Source organism: Fundulus heteroclitus, chromosome 1 (genome assembly GCF_011125445.2).
Source record: "Fundulus heteroclitus isolate FHET01 chromosome 1, MU-UCD_Fhet_4.1, whole genome shotgun sequence".
Classification (NCBI taxonomy): Eukaryota; Metazoa; Chordata; class Actinopteri; order Cyprinodontiformes; family Fundulidae; genus Fundulus; species Fundulus heteroclitus.
In genome coordinates this window covers 26940964-26958648 of record NC_046361.1, presented here as the reverse complement: position 1 = coordinate 26958648, position 17685 = coordinate 26940964, and the positions used below count along the sequence as shown (strand labels likewise).

At 40.3% G+C, this 17685-nt stretch overlaps 1 protein-coding gene across 2 annotated transcripts; it reads right to left on the bottom strand.

The window, feature by feature from the left end:
- Window positions 1-3881: 3881 nt before the first annotated feature.
- raf1a (Raf-1 proto-oncogene, serine/threonine kinase a) lies at window positions 3882-17685 on the bottom strand (the record flags this gene model as incomplete). Of its 2 annotated transcripts, XM_036139398.1 has the most annotated exon segments (14): window positions 3882-4871; window positions 4947-5081; window positions 7754-7885; window positions 10311-10429; window positions 10558-10604; window positions 10687-10863; window positions 11035-11119; window positions 11224-11341; window positions 11432-11541; window positions 12697-12721; window positions 13612-13731; window positions 14187-14340; window positions 16389-16466; window positions 17530-17685. In XM_036139398.1, coding segments are annotated over 14 exon segments (1597 nt in total), but the record flags the coding sequence as incomplete, so codon positions are not given.

Below are 17685 nucleotides of genomic sequence, written 5' to 3'. Positions count from 1 at the left end.
CTGATAGACAAACACAAAGTAGTGCATGATTGCAAAGTGGAAAGAGACACGGTTTTCAAAACTTAATCAGACGAGTGCGACGTGAATTTGTTTTCTGTCGCTAAATTAAGTCCAGAGCATCAACCGTGTTCAGAAGGCCCTTTTTCTAGTCCAACAGAGATTATTTGGATAATGTCTCAAAAAACAAAGAAAGCTATTGTTAAAAGAATACCAAAAGAGGTCCTCTCTGCAGATTTCCAAGACGGTTGTCTGGTCAAAAAGAACCAAAATAAAACTTTTTGGCCCGCATCCAAAACACTTTGTGCTGTAGTAGAGTACAAAGAGTAGATAGGAAGATCGATGGAGCTAAACACAAGAAAGTCGTGGATTAAAACCTGCGAGGGGCTGTCAAAGACTTGAGGGTCAGGCAGTTTCACCGTCTAGGAGAACAAGCTATTTAGCTGAGAAACAAGGTCAACAGGTTCTGTCTCTAGATGTGTAAACTTCTCAGAAACATTCCCCGAAATACTGGGAACAGTAATGGCTGAAGAAATGCCTTCTGCAAAGTGTTTTCAGTCTTTTTTTTTTTTTGTCCCCTTTCCAATTATACTAAAATTTCTGTCCGTTACAACACATTCCAATAAAATTCAAAGCATGTTTTCATTAGTGCAAAGTAAAGCCTGTTTCAGCTGTCTAGGTATTAAAAAGGGGGACCAATAATGCCAAAGAGTTTATATATATATATATATATATATATATATATATATATATATATATATATATATATCACTTTCAAATTTTATTCAGAGAGAGATCATGCAGAATTAATAAGAAAAAAATTGTTTAAGGTATTTTACATCTATATTGGGGGTTCCAATAAATCTTTCGCATGTGGATTCTTCAAAAGCTGGTGGACATTTAGTCCAAGAATCAACGCTAGATGGTGCCGTTGCCCGCCAGAGAAGTAGGCCATTGAGCTGGGTAGGATACAGATATAGAGCAGATAAACACACACAAAGCTGAGGTAAAGTCTTTGCTCTTATTTTGTTGCAACACATATGGACTTCTTCACTTGGTGGTGAGACTTTAAATCCAAACAAAGCCCCAAAGCAGCTCAAGATCCTGCAAAACAAGCTACTTTAAAAAAAAAAAAAAAAAAAAAAAAAAAAACTTGGCCTAATTTCAAAGGCCCGTAAAACACAAAATAAAGTTATTCCCATATTTAGCTCTTATGTTTACTGCAAACCTTAACGCCGAGGCGTGATACCCCGTAGGAAACGTTTGCTGAATGTTTATGCTAAAACAAAATGCAACTGTCTCTTTCCACCTCTCGCCCGGCTGGATCTGTTGTTGCAGCGCGCTCGCCAGTGGCTGTGAAATACACAAAGGCCTCAGCCGACAGAGGAATCCCTTGGTGGCGTATGTGGACTGGCTCCCCAGTGAGGTTACACCACGTTGCCACAGTGCTACAGCAAACATTACGCCCTGCTGCAAAGTCTTGCACCTGTGCGGGACCTCGCTGTGTCAGGAGGGCTACACCTGCCACCACCACAGCCTTCCATACCAGACATGGTTTTAATCATTTTATTTATTTATTACAGCCGTTTGGTTTTCAGAAGTTTCCAGATACTTGTAAATAGCCTTTTTTGGCACAGCTAAAAACAGCCCAATTTTCAGTTTGACATAATCTTAAGAGATCTGTGCATTTTTTTAAACCCATATCTGATATTTGAGATCTGTGTAGTTTTTTTCTTAATTAGCATTTTTTATTTGCCACAACTGTACAGTTTGTTTTTTTTGGTTATGTTTTTAGGGTTTCCGTGGGCTTTCATTTGCCTGACAAATCGCTGCTGCACTGAAATCTCACCACAGAGACACAAAGGACCATTTTATTCTACTGTAGTTGATGAAACGTCATGTTTCAGTTTTTTTTTTTTAATTACAATTTTACATGAGTGATAAAAACTATTCTTATAAAAAAACAATGCTCAGGCATACGCCATCTTAGCTAACACGGCAGATTTACAGAGTACTTTGAAGAAGCATAATACGTATTATCTAGTTATATTAAGTGGGAGGAGGGAAAACTAGTAGAAAAAGGTACACTAGTAGGGATAAAAGATTTGGCGTTATTGTGAAGAAAATCCTTCTAAATCTTTTTTTAGAAGGTGTAGACTGTAGCTGGAGTCGGTGTTTCAAGAATAACCACACAGAGATCTATCCAGGGCATGTTCTTCAACAGCTGCATTTGTTTTTGTTTTTTTTAAGCCTCTCCTAAAGTACAGGTGTCAGAAGCAGTTTACCTAGGTTAAGAACAAGTGAGCTCAGTGGTACCAAGTCCTCGCTGAAGATAAAAGTAAACGTCACATTTCATCAGGAAACCGAGATCCCATGGACTGGAGGACAGTGGAGAGGCTCAGAATCCAAGCTGCTTTAGGTTTAATGTTTCCACAGAGATGATTTGGGAAGCCAAGCCCTCTGGTGTCGTTGGTCCACTTTGTTTGATCGGGTCCAAACTATACGCAACTATCTACCGGGACATTTTGGAGGACTTCATGCCTCCTTCTGCTGACGAGCTTTATGGAGATGCTGATTTCAGGTTGCAGTCAGCTTGGCCCGGTTTCACTCCGAGGCACAGCCACCTGTGCAGTGAGTCTATTGCCAAACATAGAAAGTACTCCTGGATCAGTGCTTCTGTTTGTTTTGTGACTCTGCTCTGTCTTCTGAAACCCCCAGTCGATGGTGGCTGTTCACACCGAGTCTGGTTCTGCTGGAGGTTTTTTTCTGTTAACGGGGAGTTTTCCTCTCCACCGTGGCTACATGCATGCTCAGTATGAGGGATTGCTGCAAAGTCAACGACAGATCGCAAGAGACTGTCGGCCAGTGTTGTAGTCAAGTCACTATGCCTCGAGTCCGAGTCCAGGTTCGAGTCTCCAGTGTTCAAGTCCGAGTCAAGTCCAAGTCATTAAAAAAAAATCTGAGTCGAGTCACTATTGATCAAGTCGAGTTCAAGTTCCGCACTAAAGTAAGCATAGCCTACATGTTTTTAAACAAAAAAAAAATCCACACTCCACCACATTGCACTTATAATTTAGATATTTAAAATCATACACCAAATAATATTCTGACATATTCAAATTATAGCCTAATGATATACAAAAAAAAGCCGAGTCTTTTTCTTAATTTCTGAGTCAGAATGATCTGAATGTAGGAGTCCAAGTCCAAGTCAAGTCACGAGTCTCTAAATTTAGCTAATGACTCGGACTCGAGTTCAAGTCTTGGACTCGAGTACTACAACACTGCTGTCTGCTGTCGCTACTCGCTCTTTCAGGAGGAGAGAATCCCGCAAGTCAACGACTCGATGCAATCTGCTGGGTTTTCTTAGATAGAAAACGTTTTAACCAATCTGTCTGGATGATTTGATTGCATTGACTTTGTAAAGTGCCTTGAGGTGATGCGTTTTGAAATGGCGCCATGTATAAAAAAAAAAAGAGAATTTTCCTCTGAGAATCAACTGAGTGCTGTCAAGAAGAAGAGAGACACCAGACCCCACAACGCAGACGAGCTTGAAGCCACTTTAAAATCAACCCAGGCTTCTGTGACTTCTCTGCAGATGCACTGATTTAGTCAATCATGTAAAAAACATTTGTCATATTTCATATGCCGACTCCATGAGAAACTGAGTTTTGGGTGTTAATCAGCTGCAAGCTTTCTCTGAATTAACAGACTGAAATATATCACGCTATGGTTGACTAATCAGTACCCAAGTTTCCCTTTTTGAAATAAATTACTAAAAAGCCAACTTTCTGATGAAATTCTAATCTATTGAGATGCACCTGTACAGGAAGTGATGAGTAACGGAAGAATGGGGAAAAAAATAAAATAAACATAACCATTTCAGCTTATTTTGGCAAAAGATTTTTAACTTAATTTTATTAAAATATCGAATCGACCACTTTCCCACCAAGTTCAAAATAAAACATGTAACCTCCTCAAAGTGACATAAACAACAAAATTAGTTCCCAAAAATCACTTTAAATATTTAAGACACATGCCGAATGTCCAGCTCATGATAACCAAACAAATAAGGACTGGAGAGTGTGTGGGCATCACAAGATCGGTTAACGCGATGATAAACTCCTGCTGGGAGACAGGACACAAGTCATTGAAAATAAGCCCAAAAATAAAAAGACAAATCATTTAAGACAAAGCAGAATCAGCTACCGTGAACCTAAATGGGCTGCTTCCAGTGGCTTTGTGAGAACCAGAGGAGGTAAAGTTGTGCAGAAACTTAGTCGAGGCTTTGTTTCCTTCTAAGGCAGCTAAGCTTAAGTAGTCCTCTTCAGGCCTGATAAAAGCAGGGCAACACAGAAAAAGGATCAGGAGACGCGCGTCCCCTGGGCTTCCTTCGGTGTCCATTCATCGTTGTCTCAGGTAGGCGTGTGTGCTTCTATTTACAACTTAAAATCAAATACGATACGAACACGAAGCCTCAACACACTGTACTTCTGATTGCACGTGCGATGTACCTTATGCTGAACTCTTCATGTGTAGATCCAACGCAATCCTCCAAAGTTAATCTCAGATGCTCCTCCTCCTCCTGCTGCTGCTGCTATTCTCCTATACTTACATAATCACCGACTGACATTAGTTTATGCATGATTCCGTGTGTATTGTTCTTTACAAATGTCTTTAAGGAGGGAATTTGGGTTTGCTGACGGTGCAGATCATTCTCTTTGCTGAGGAGGAGCCTATGTGTAAACGGGCAGCCTGGTGGTCAGGGTGCAGGCGTTGATGTCCTCCGTCTGCGCGGCTCTGTGCAGGGACGGTTCTGAGGCACTGCGGTTTATCTTAGGGAGGGCGTGCTGGAGGAGCTCGATGGAGGATAAGATCTAAGATCATATAAAAAAGGGAAGTTGGCAGCTGGTTCATTCGGTAAAGACTCGAGGTTCAGCCCGACAGCTCACCTGCGGAAAGAGCGGCCTTTCTTCCTTGGACTTCTTGATGCAATCGGCCACCAACCTCTTCATGGCTTTGGGGCAGTTCTTGTAGAGCTTACTGAGGTCTGGGCACAAACGGCCCCTCCCCACCATGTATATAATCTGAAACGGAGAGTCCCAAAGAGTAGATGAAGCTGAGAGGAAAACTAAATCACATTTGAAACTTATAGATCCTTGCCAAAGTTTTCATCGCCTTAAACATTCACTTACTGCATTACATTACAGTGCTGAAAAATGGGCCGTCTGTATTAATCCCCCGCTCACCCCAACACATCTAACTTAAATTCAGGGTCAAAAGAAATCCTTCAGAAGTCACTTCAGTAAATAAAATCCACTGTGTGCCATTTAATGGTGTTTTGTGAATGTTTGTTATAAGATTAATACAATTTATCGTTCCAGGATGAACAAGGAAAACGTCAGACAAGTCACTGAGAAAGCCGAGTTAGGTTTTAAAACAATTTCCTATAATGTAAAAATATCATACGGCTAAGCTATCATGACTAAAGCATGACTTTCAGCTGTGCTCCCCACAAGGGAAGAGTAGATAGGAGAAGGTGACAGAACAACACTAACATGTGGAAGAAAATGTTCTGGTTATGAGAGCAAAATCAAACTTTTTGGCCAAGATAAAAACACAAGCAGAAAAAAATAACATTGCACATTACTTTAACCACACACTGGAACTGAAATGCAGTGGTGGCAGCACCATGCTGTGAGGGTGCTTCTCTTTATCAGGGAGATAAGAATTGGACAGCGTTGAATGAAAGATGACAACAAAAGACTCTAAACATACAGCCAGAGCTACTATGAAATGTTTACATCAAAATATATGCTAAGTGTTGAGGTTGAGCCAGTCCGTATTTTAAATCAAATGGGCTGCGTTAGACCAGATAATTTATGTTCAGAGACCCATCTGAGCCATATTGCAAAGAACGACGGGCAAACTAATTCTTACCAGATGTGCAAATCTGGTGCAGACACGGCCAAAAAGGCTTGTGACTCTTTACAAAGTATCGACTTCAGAGGGACAAAAAGTGCATTCCAGACTTTCTGATTTATATTTTTTTTAACAAGGCTTTGAGCCACGTATCATTTCCTTCCACTTCACAATTATGTGGACATGACAAAAATCTGAAAATGGGTAGGAACTGTTTGGCAAGGCAATGTAAATATTTTCGAATTAGAGCTTTATTTAAACTCAGCTCAATCAGAAAAATCACTCTTTGGTACTCGCTTAAGCCCTACTCGATTAAAAAGAAGAAATTGGCAACATTATATAACGTCATCTGGCTTCAGAGAAAAAAAACAAATAAACTATTTGAAATCATACCTGCCCCGTAAAGCTGAACTAAAAATCAAACCTCCAACTTAAAAACTAAAGCTGCTCGTGTATTACTGGTGCATTAATATCACTGAGAGAAAGCAACTTCTGTTTAGTGACGCATTCGAGGAATTCAGTGGAGGAATAGATAAAACCTGGAGAAAATGAAAGGGTATGAAGACTTTAGCAAAGCCCTATATTTGAAGGTGAATTCAAATATAGGGCAAGCATAGATCCACCCTGATATAGCGGCCAGTCTGACGGACGTAATCCTTAAATATGGCGAGTTAGACTAAGGTGACAGACATCTAAAACACTAGAGCTATTGTAAAGGTATGAGGGCATGATGGTGCCGAGATAAACGATGATAGGAGTACTCTGTGTGCCTGCCAGGTCGGCCCAGTGCAAAGTCCTTCCACAGGATCAAGAACAGGTTCCAGCACTACTGTAGGCACAATTTGAGAACAACTCCAGTCAGATTCTACAGAGACCAGGACCAATTTCTGATTTAGCTAGATTTTCCTAGCCTGAAAGGATAAAAAACACTTGTCTCACATTCCATAATGCAAAGCTGAGAACCCCCTTTTCTCACACAGGGTTGGGTTACAAGGTTCTAAAATTAGGCCGGTGGCTCCGTGTCGTCCGTCTCTGTCGGGCCCTAGGCCAGCCCCACAACCCCCTTCAGATGGCAGCAGAGCGTTTTCACCACCCAGGATTTGAACTTGCTCAAGTGTCTGATTGTAACATTACAGACAAAATGCTAAACCGTGCAGCCTCCGTGTTCAGCCGTGAACGGGACAGACGGTTTTATCTTAAGTCTTGTGAAAGTGTTATCAGTAATAGCTGCCTTACCTGCAGCAGACAGATGTATTGCATTTAGTGAACAAAAAAAAAAAAAAAAAAAAGCAAATAAATCTCCATCAGTCTTCAGGTTTAACAGTTAATCAGAGAGGGGCCCATTTTTAGCTGATTTTAGCTAATACAGATCACCCCAAACTAAAATATATACACATCTGTGGGATGAAATGCTAATTTAGTGGATATTAAACACCTGCACTTCTGCAAAATATCGCTGTGTGTGTGTCAGGTTGGTTGTGTCCGGTTGAGAAAACCTAGCAACGGTCTCTTACACAAGAGTGGACACAATTTTGCTAAAGTGTTGTATTACATGCATATAAACATTTTCAGTTTTAATCGTGTTAAATTGCGAAAAACAAGCAAAAATATGTGACATCTGTTCGACCAGCTGTTAGCCGCCTATTTCTATGGAGGATTTATTTTTTCTTCCACAGTTTTACAAAATCACTGCGATGAGACGCCTTCCTGTTACTGGAACCATTACGGATGACGACTCACAAATTAAAAATCTAAAACGTCCCTTTAAATGCTCAGGATAACTGCAAAGTAAATACTACTACCTGACAAAGAGCCAGACGTGTGTAAACAACTTTACCTGATCTCTGTTTGCTATGTGGGAGTACGGCAGCTCTCCGGTCATCAACTCGAACAGGACAACTCCGTAGGAATACACGTCCGACTGGAAGCTGTAGGGATTGTTGTCCTCCATTCGGATCACCTCTGGAGCCTGCCAACAAAAAATAAATAAATAAAAAATCATACACAACATTTACAAATCACATTTTGTCTACTATACCATTCCAAACCACATGAGCATTGGAGCTAGAGATGCACCCATCAGAGATTTGTTACCAGTCTCAAATGTTGGTTTTTGTAAAGCCCAGACTACTGCTGCTGCTGCTGGGGTCACTTTTAAGCTCTGATTTATTTTTAGGAACTACAACTATGAGTTTAACATTTTTTGTATTCATAGCCTCTGTGCTGTGAGCTGTCATTCATTCTTAGTTAAGGAGTAGAGGCGCAGGGTGTTTCGATTTGAAATCAAAACAGAAATAATTACACAGTTCTCAATTTACATCGTTAGCACCTAAAAAAAAAATTCTGCTGAACAGTAAGCTAAACAGGAGATAATTTAAGGAAACTATTTATTCATTTTTAGAAGGGGATTTGTAAAATATTGTTGATATAAAACATAGAAAATGGGTTCTGCAAATTTGCCTTACCTAAAAAAAAAAAAAAAAAAAAGTCGTCTTGGTCTTAAATAACTTTTAGTCTATTCCCTGCACCAAAATAAGTAGAGATGCAGTGATCCAGTTTTTTCCAATCTGATACCTGGGCTGAGCTTATCGGCTGATACCGATCCGATACTGTTGAATGAATGAACCGTGTACCTTGTCATGTGAGTGAACGTATCAGGCTTGACATAAACATTGTTAAAAAATGGTCCACGTGCTCTTTAGCATGATGCTTTAGGAGGTGCTTATTTAAGCTTGTGGTGTTGAATTTACCAACTTTATCACCACCCCTCGCAACTTTTACATTGCAGATATCGATTGCCTGTTGCAGTCAGACTATCAAGTTTTAAATGTTTCCAAAGAGCAGACTAGGCCCGGTCAGGTGCTTGCTGCATGATGCTCTGTTTGCTCATCACTAGCTGCTGTGTGCGCTCCGCATGGTGACGTAACCGGCATTGCAAACAAAGAATTGAAGTGACTAGATCGCTGTTACTGTATTGCTGTGTATGATATTAATATAAAAATTAAATGGCGGGGATCGGAATGCTGGATCGGCGACATCTGATCCAGCTAACTAGTCGATATCGGAGCAGATATCCGATCCAGGTATCGGATTGGTGCATCTCTAGTTATAGGTTGCTTTTTCTTTAAAAAAAAAAAAAAAAAAAAAACTAGCTGAATTTAGCAAAGCTTAATGAGCCCGTGTCTACAAATCTACCTTTGAGGGAAATTCTTTGTGGTGGGTTTATTGAAAGACAAACACTTTGATGCACCAAATATTTCCCATTTTAAGAAAAGTGACTGTCAGGGAAAATCTAAAATGATAAAATGCAAGGATGTCTGATAACCACCTGTACTGCCAGGCTAAATTTGTAAGAAATCCTTGGATTTCAGCCGAGGGCCGCAAACAATCTTTCCACGGGTTGCGCTTTGGGCACTCCTGAATTAGCATGATTAGCATAACTAGGGCTGGGCGATAAAAATCGATTTAATCGATTAATTCGAATTTACAATTCTTTAAGATTTCATTTTTGGAAAATCTGGATTTTATTTTGCCAATACACTCATTGGGTTTCCATGAAGAGAACAGCATGTGATGCTGAATATATGTTTAGGCAAATGTATTGTCAAAATATTGTTAAGTGGAAACTTCTTTTTACCATAATACGAGGTACTTCATTTACTTATTTCCTTTTTTTTTAACTTAGTTTGAAGTTCCCAAGTGCAGTGATGCCTGTTCTTAGCTCAATGTGTAATACCACTAGCAGCAAATGTTTTGTTATATTTTCATTGTTTATAATGGCATGGCTGCCATCTTGTTTTACAAGCATGTTTCACAGCTTGTTTTTAGTTGCACTTTGAATTCAGGTCAACTCCCTGACGAAATGCTTGACATAAAAGCAAGGTTTTAAAATAATTTCTTTAATTTCTTTTTATGAAACAAAAAGGAGGGGAAAAAAAATCGATTAATTGGATTAAGTATGATAAAATCGGAGATTTAATTTTTAATCCATATCGCCCAGCCCTAAGCATAGCTAGCATTAATAAATGTACACATTAACCTTTGTGTAGTCCCTTGAGATAAGAATAGCAATGCTAAATAGCAACATGAGGCTGGACGCTCAAAAGGATAAAACAGAGCAATATTACTACATATTACTACTATTACTAACAGAGCCGGGGGAGCTGGTACTGATCCCCAGCCGTGCGAGGCGTGGTACACCCCGGACAGGTCGCTAGTCCAACACAGATTCTTAAGACATACTGAAAGCACTAATATCACTTCTTCATTCCCTCAGTAACTGCATCCACACCTATTATGATGCATTTAGTAGCTGGAAAAAGTTTTTGGGTTCTTTAGATACCAAAAGTCACGCCGGTTGCCTCTTTTGATCGAGTGCGTTCAAATGTACAAACCATCCAGAGAATGGATCCGGAGGGCTGCTCCACCTGCTGTGACCCAGTCCACCTGGACTTCACTGTAGCGAGACCAAAGTCACCGATTTTTACAGTCAACCCTTCATGCAGGAAGATGTCTGCACAGACGTCAAGGTATTATAGCCGAACATACTGACGGGGAAAAAAAAGTTGGATTTTATGTTTTACTCACTGTAAAAGCCATACATTAAAAATAAAAAAAATATATAGAGAGAGGAAAGGATACTGTTGGACTTCATGTCACGATGAATTATGTTTTTTGCATGTAAATAGCTGAAAAACCAAAGGGAAATAATTAATACTCCCAACATTTCAAATTTGTATCGCCCACAAAGCTTCATTCTTCACAACTCACTCCATGCCCTGCGCCGTCTGCCTGGCGATATCTATGAGCTGGATCATGGTGTAATTAGTCTCCAGGACGTGAATGTGTTTGTACAGGCTGCTACCCTCACACCACTGGGTCACGATGGCCAGGTTGTCCTTCGTCATGTAGCCCATAAACAAAAGGATGTTGACATGTCGTGTTTTCCTGCAAACCGAGTCACAGGGGGGGGAAGAGGAAATCAAGATACTGTCAGATAAAAGTTTGCGTTGAAGACGATTGACTAAGAATCTGTCCGTTTGCAACTGCTCAAGCAGCTGTAAGGGGGGGAAAAAATGCTGCAATAAAGAGAGAAAATATGCCTCTGTGGTCTGGTACCTCAGGACAGCCACTTCATTTCTGAATGCCTGGAGCTGCTCCGGTGTTGGGTTAGTAATCTTTAAAATCTTCACTGCAACGTCGCCTACAAGCGAGATGAAAGGCAACAATTTAGATACTTTTTTTTTTCTCCCCCATCGTGTATATAGCGCATGAGAATGGGCACACCAAACGTTGATAGGGTCTTACCATGCCATTTTCCTTTGTATACTGTTCCAAAAGAGCCTGAACCAATGTGGGAATGTAGATAAACCTCAGTGGCCTCAATTTCCCAGTAATAACTCGAGTCTCGTTTATCCCGAGGCCTCTGGATGAACAGAAAGCCAAAGAAAGATGCAACCGAGTTCGAAAAAAGGCTGTGTATCAAAAAGGGCAAATTATGGATAAGCGAACTCACAATTTTATTTTTCTCCTGAGTGTTGAAGGATGAGGCTCTTTCTCGCTGGGACGGTGCTGGGGCTTTGGACTGGGTCCAGCCTGTGGGGCTCTGGCTGGGGGAGCTTCCAGCTTTAGGAGAAAACAAGAGCAAAAAACATTAAAAGGATGGCAGAGTCTATGTCGACTTGTACGGGTTTTACAGAGGCCAAGCTTACTGTATTCTTTTAATCATTTGTCATTTTACCGGTGGTTTTACTTGTCGTTTCATCACAGTTAGTAACAGTGGAACTCAAAAGTGTTTATTTCCAAGGAGCTTCAACCACAATTTGTCATGTTGCTGCCAGAAACTTCAATGTAATTTATCTTGATTTTATGCAACAGACCAACACAAAGGACCATGTAGATGCAATGGATTTTTTTCTTTTCTTTTTTTACAAATATAACCCCCCACCAAAACCCTTCGCAACATTTTTTCCCCTTTCTTGACGCTCCTCCATGTCTGCTGTTTTCCTTGATGCTGTTTGTTCTCTAAAGTTCACCTTAAAAAGTTCAAAGATTAGCAGCTGTTTTCATACTGATATTAAGTTTTTGATGATTTGATTATATTTTTAACTGTTAATCATCACTTTTGTTCTTTTTCACAAATATGCACTACCGTGTATTAGTCTATTACCTACAATACTTTATGTAGTTATAACGTGCCAACATTTGAAACAAGGAGTATAGATACCTTGTGCAAAGCACTGTAGATGCATTGTTTTCAGAGGCCACTAAATATCCTTCAATAAGGAAGTGGATGTAAATTTATTCAGAAACTGTTCTGTTCATGTTTACCCCCAAAAGCAAAACCTCATAAATAAGCTAAACCGAAATAGAGAAAAACAACGGCATCCTGGGAAGGCTACGAGTTCCCCGGTTCAAATCCAATAGATTGCCAAGACCCTTAATTTCGACCCAGAATGCTCCCTAAATTTGGAATATGCAAAACAGCAATGACAACTAAAGGCTATAATTATTATTTGAGTAAGTTCAGATGAAAATTTGCTTGAATTAAAACTGACTAAACTGAGGGCAAACGTGCTCAATTGCCCATTTCAACCAGTTTGATCTCGCATCATTTTCCTCAAATGTTTTCTTTTTTCCCCTCCACGATCAAACACACACATCATGTAAAATGTAATAAAAGTTTAACAGCTGACCCTTTATAGTCGAGACGTGATTTTATAGGAGTTATGCACTGAAACGCAAATATAAGGAACATTCAAATCCTGAAAAAGAACTCACCTGAGTCATGATCCCGCATTGCATCCTAAAGCACAAATAAACAAAAAAAAAATAGTTTAGGTTTGATTAGGGCTGAACAATTAATTGCATTTTCAATATAACCGCGATTTAAAAAAGGCAATTTCCAAATCGCAGAGGTCTGCAATTTTTGGCTATGTAACAATTAGGGAATTAGACACGTCCATTAGGTGTTGGTAAAATGTTTTAAGTGGGTTTGCCTCCACATGGAAGGGAAGATAGTTGCAGCAGTGAGATAATCTAATTTTATTACTTGTTTTAGTATTTTTATAATCATACATAGCATTAAGTACAAGTCAATCAGTTTAATACATAGACTTGCTCGTTGGTTGGACTTTGCACCTTATGTTCAACAAGGATTGATGTCCAATTAAATTAAAAGCTGTTCTCTTGAATAATATTCTGATCATTAGAAACATTAAAAGTTCTTGTTTTAAATAGTCCTTGTTTACAAACATCTTCATTTAGAGGCCAGTTTTGTTGCTTGTGGTTAATGCATAGAAAAGTCAAAATTGCAATTTTGGTTGAAATATATCATAGGCAGAACGCAATCATTTCTGCACCGAGTTTAGATGCTGCGGGTCTTTTAGCAACTAATCCACACGGCGAGGAAACAAATTGATTTGTTGTTTGTATATATTTAAAAACACATGTTAAATTAAACTTGAAAAAAAAAAAAAACCAAACGCATTAAATCGCAATATTAAGAACAAAAATCGCAATTAGATTATTTTCCAAAATCGTTCAGCCCTAGGTTTGATAAAGTTATTCAAACACTAAAATGCATGCCGTGCTGCCACTCATCGTCTGACGACAGCATTACTGAGATGTTGAGTGCAGATAACCCACTTGCAAGGCATGCAATTCAGGTCACACACAGTGTCTCTGCTTTCTAACCTTTTCGGGACTCTCAGGCGAAGCCTCGACAAAAGACTCGGAGAAGTGCACAATACCTACTTTCCTCTTCAGCCAGAACCTACGGCACCAGGAGCTGGGAGAGGTACTCAGACAGTCTAGCTACTCCCCAGCAGGCAATACAACAGACCAGTGAGAGGACAGGAGGAAGAGGGGAGAGTTAAAGAAAATAAGGATGAAATAAGAAGAAGAAAATAAAAATGTACCATAGGTATTGGGTTTAAACAAGAGCATAAATCATGAGAAACGTGGGAGCTGATTATGCAACAGCAGTGGCGGTGACAAAGCAGAAGCTGCAACTGAATAAGGGGAAGTCAAAGAGTACGAGAGTATAAAAAAAAAGCTGAAATAAGATCCGATCGTTGGCCTAAATAAACACACATTCTGTTCAGGTGGAACACCTACAGCTAGATAACAGGTAAAAACAAAGAGATGAAATCCCTAAGATAGAAGCAGTGAGGCCGGAGATATTTTAGGAGAGGCAGCCTCGACCTGCAGGAGAACTGAACAGCCCCCCCCCCCCCCCCCCCCCCCCCGCCCGCCGGTGTGCAGCGTACCTCAAACATGCTGCTGTCTACAGGCAGGGTCGTGCTGACCATGTGGACGTTGGGCGTAGAAGTGGAGCGCTGCCTCTGGGAGAGGCCGCCGCCTGTGGGTGGGTACAGGGTGGTGTAGTTGAAGGCATGGGGGGTGGAATTTCTGTGGGCCGAGCTGAGAAGAAGGGGGCGAGAATAAACAATAAACACAATTAACCACAGGGAAAATGCCTTTTAAGCATCAATAAAACCTCTATTTTGGTGACTTCTTTAAAGTTGGGCCAGTGCGGGCGTGCTGGCTAGCGGTGCTGCTAGTTTCATTTCTGTAATGTTTACTCATTTTCTCCATTGGAGTATTTGTTTTTATTAAGTAGGGCTGCAACAACACAAAAAGGTAATGCTTCCACACAGCTAGGTTATGGGAAAAGAGTTTTTGGGGAAGTAACTTCTTGGTTAATATGAATTTCCCTTTAAGCCATTGTTTGCTGCGTTGAAGCTGCAGAGGCAGTTTGCCAACGTCAGTGCTGGCCAAGTTAAAGAGCACAAAGCTTCACCAGCCAGATCTTTAAATGACCTGGAGGCAACTCTGATCTAAAGTCTGCACATTCAGGCATCCGCCGTCTAATTTTAGCAAGTTCAGATTTTCATAGGCATACAATGGCTGCTGAAGTAGATGGAAGGCTGTCAGAGCAAGGACAGCAGAAACTCATCTGAATGAAATCTTTTAGCAAATGTTATCACATGTGCGTGCAGTCAGCTTATTATTATTAATATTATCTGAAGGAGGGAAAATGTATACTTTGTGAGTTCAGAGGGCTTGCAAACCATTTTATCTTTGATCAAAATAAGGTTTTCACACTGTGTTATGGCCGCGCCTCCACAGATGAGCCTCTCTAAAACACAGGAAGTCGCTGAAAGCAGAGCTCGCTTAACTTATTAAACCATTTACATACAGCGTCAAGCAGAAGTATTCACATGCCTTTGACCTTTTTTCATTTTTGGCTACTTACAACCGAAAGCTTCCCTATATTTCCCAGGGATGTTTTGATGGCAGACCAACATAAAGTAGTCCATGACTGGGAAGTAGGAGGAGAGTCATTTTGTGGCTCTAAGAGCATCGTGCAGTGGTCTTGCTTTTCATCAGGACGTCACGGTCATGAACGCTCGTTCAAATTAATGCTGAAGATGGAGCTAAATGCAAGGTAATACTGGATGACAAAAGAAAAAAAAAACATGCAGACAAGGCTGGAATAATTTTATTCTAATAAATGCGTATTTTTTGTTAGAATGGGCCAATCAAAGTATCAAAGAGTCTATCGATCTAAAGATGATTTGAATCTGAGGCACGACTTCCATGGTAGTCGCCTATAAGATGCTCACAGGCGCTCCCGTCGCCTTCTGGCTCAGTGCGAGCCATTTTGCAAAGAAGAATGTTCAGAGACATTTCAGTCTCTGTTCAACAGTTACGCACTGGTTTGTGCTGCTGAATCAGATAAAAATGTCAGCGAAAGCAACTGAACTCTGTGGCTGTGAAGTGACAATATCTGATAATGTTCAAATTGTGCGTATGAATACTTTAGCGAGGCACCGTGGTTCCAGTCCGACTGCACCTGGGCTGCGTACAAACAGGCCAGACATGGCAATGGTTTCGGTTACTGAAATGTGATAACACCCCAGTTAAAAACCTCAACTCCCTCACACAACAACCCACATTAAAAAAAAAAAAAAAGTCCTTTGTATTATTTGCTAGTGATCATTATCCTCACTGGAGTGATTTAGGAGGTTCAGCTGATACTCCACAGAAAGAAAAGAAGGTTTAACTAAATCTTCCTGCCTTTTTTTTTTTGTAAAGTATGCCTAAATTTAGAGCAGTGCAACATATCTAATCACAATCGGCATCGATGCGTGCAACATTGCAACAGCGAACGACCGCTTTGATGCGAAATTTTGTAGGTCGTAACATTTTAGTGGCCATGCATGAAAAAAAAAAAAAAAAAAAAAAAAAAAACTCTGCTTGCCAATACTATTTTGGGCTGAATGGATGGACTTTTACGGTCGCCGATGCCCACATCTGCTCTAGATCTTAGTCATTTCACTCTTAGAGCAGACAGGAAAATGTGACTTAATTGCAATCCATACCCTCCCTGCAACATTTAACAATAGTATTGCACGGTCACTGTCTTATCTGTTTTAAGTGTCTTAGGCAAAGATAGTTTAATTCACCTCGGAACCCGGGTTAGGGATTCTCTCATACGTCGGGGCAGGGACGGGAAACTACTCTCACCCGGTGTTGGACACAACCTGATAAAAGAAACAAAGTGGTAAGAAACCTGTGGAAACATTTATACTGAAGCAGGACGTGGCGGATATACAGAATGTACGGGTAAATCACAATGAGATAGCGATTAATCGAAAAGTTAATTTATTTCAGAAAAAACACTCGAGTCCCATTTCTCATCAACTCAAGATGCTTCTGATAACGTGTCCGGGTAAGGAGAGGTTGCACAGGTGGAAAAGGAAAGTTGCAGCCCATGTAGTGGAAAGGTCGGCGTGTGGTGGCCCCTGAATTTAGGGGGCCACCACGTCCTGTGAATCTCCACCAGGATCTTCAATGCTTAGCGTCACAACACTAGCAGGGCTGCAGCTATCCCTGTTGCTTATGCAACATTTTCCTTCCACTTAACTTTCCATTGCTATTCTTGGATAAAGCACCGAGAACAGCCAGCATCTTTAGAAATGATCTTTTGTAGCCAACCCTTCTTGTGACATAACACAACATTTCTGTATTAAAATTAAAATATTTTTTTCCCCTATTGCTCTTACACAATATGCTTATTTTCTAAGAACTAAACTTGGGGCCAATCATCAAAAGCAGCAGCCAATAAACAGTTTATATTTATCACAATATATTTTACGAGTTTCATATTTTGAATTAATTAGTCAAATTAATTTGATAACACCTGTTGTCTTTGTTAATAAGTTAATAAATAATGTTTATTCTTTGTCCAGCAAGCAGAGACTAACTATAAGGTCTCTGTTCATTGTGGATGTATGGAAAGCTATGCAAATGACAGTGACTGACTCAGAAGCCTGATATCATTACAGCTATACTTCCCCTTTTTTTTTTTTTTTTTATCTCTACAGCACTACGTAACCTACCTCGCGAACACGTATGACTAATTTCTGCTCACATCCAACTATGATCTTCGGAGTTCTGATGCATCGATGTCGGCCGACACGCCGACTCTTACTGCATTTCTAATAATAATTATGAAGAAGATCGGCGAACACGCGGGAAACTCCTTGGTTTTTTTCCAGCTCCAAAACCCACAATCAATTATTTGTTTTGCTCTTGTATACTCACAGCAGCTGTCTGATGTTGCTCCAGTCCACACACATGGTGGGCACTTTGGTGCTACAATGCTCATGAAATTTATAGCCGCATGTTTGGCAACGGAATCCATTAAGGAGAAACTTCTGGCAAATGTCGCAGAACGCCAGCTTCAGATATGTCTTCCGG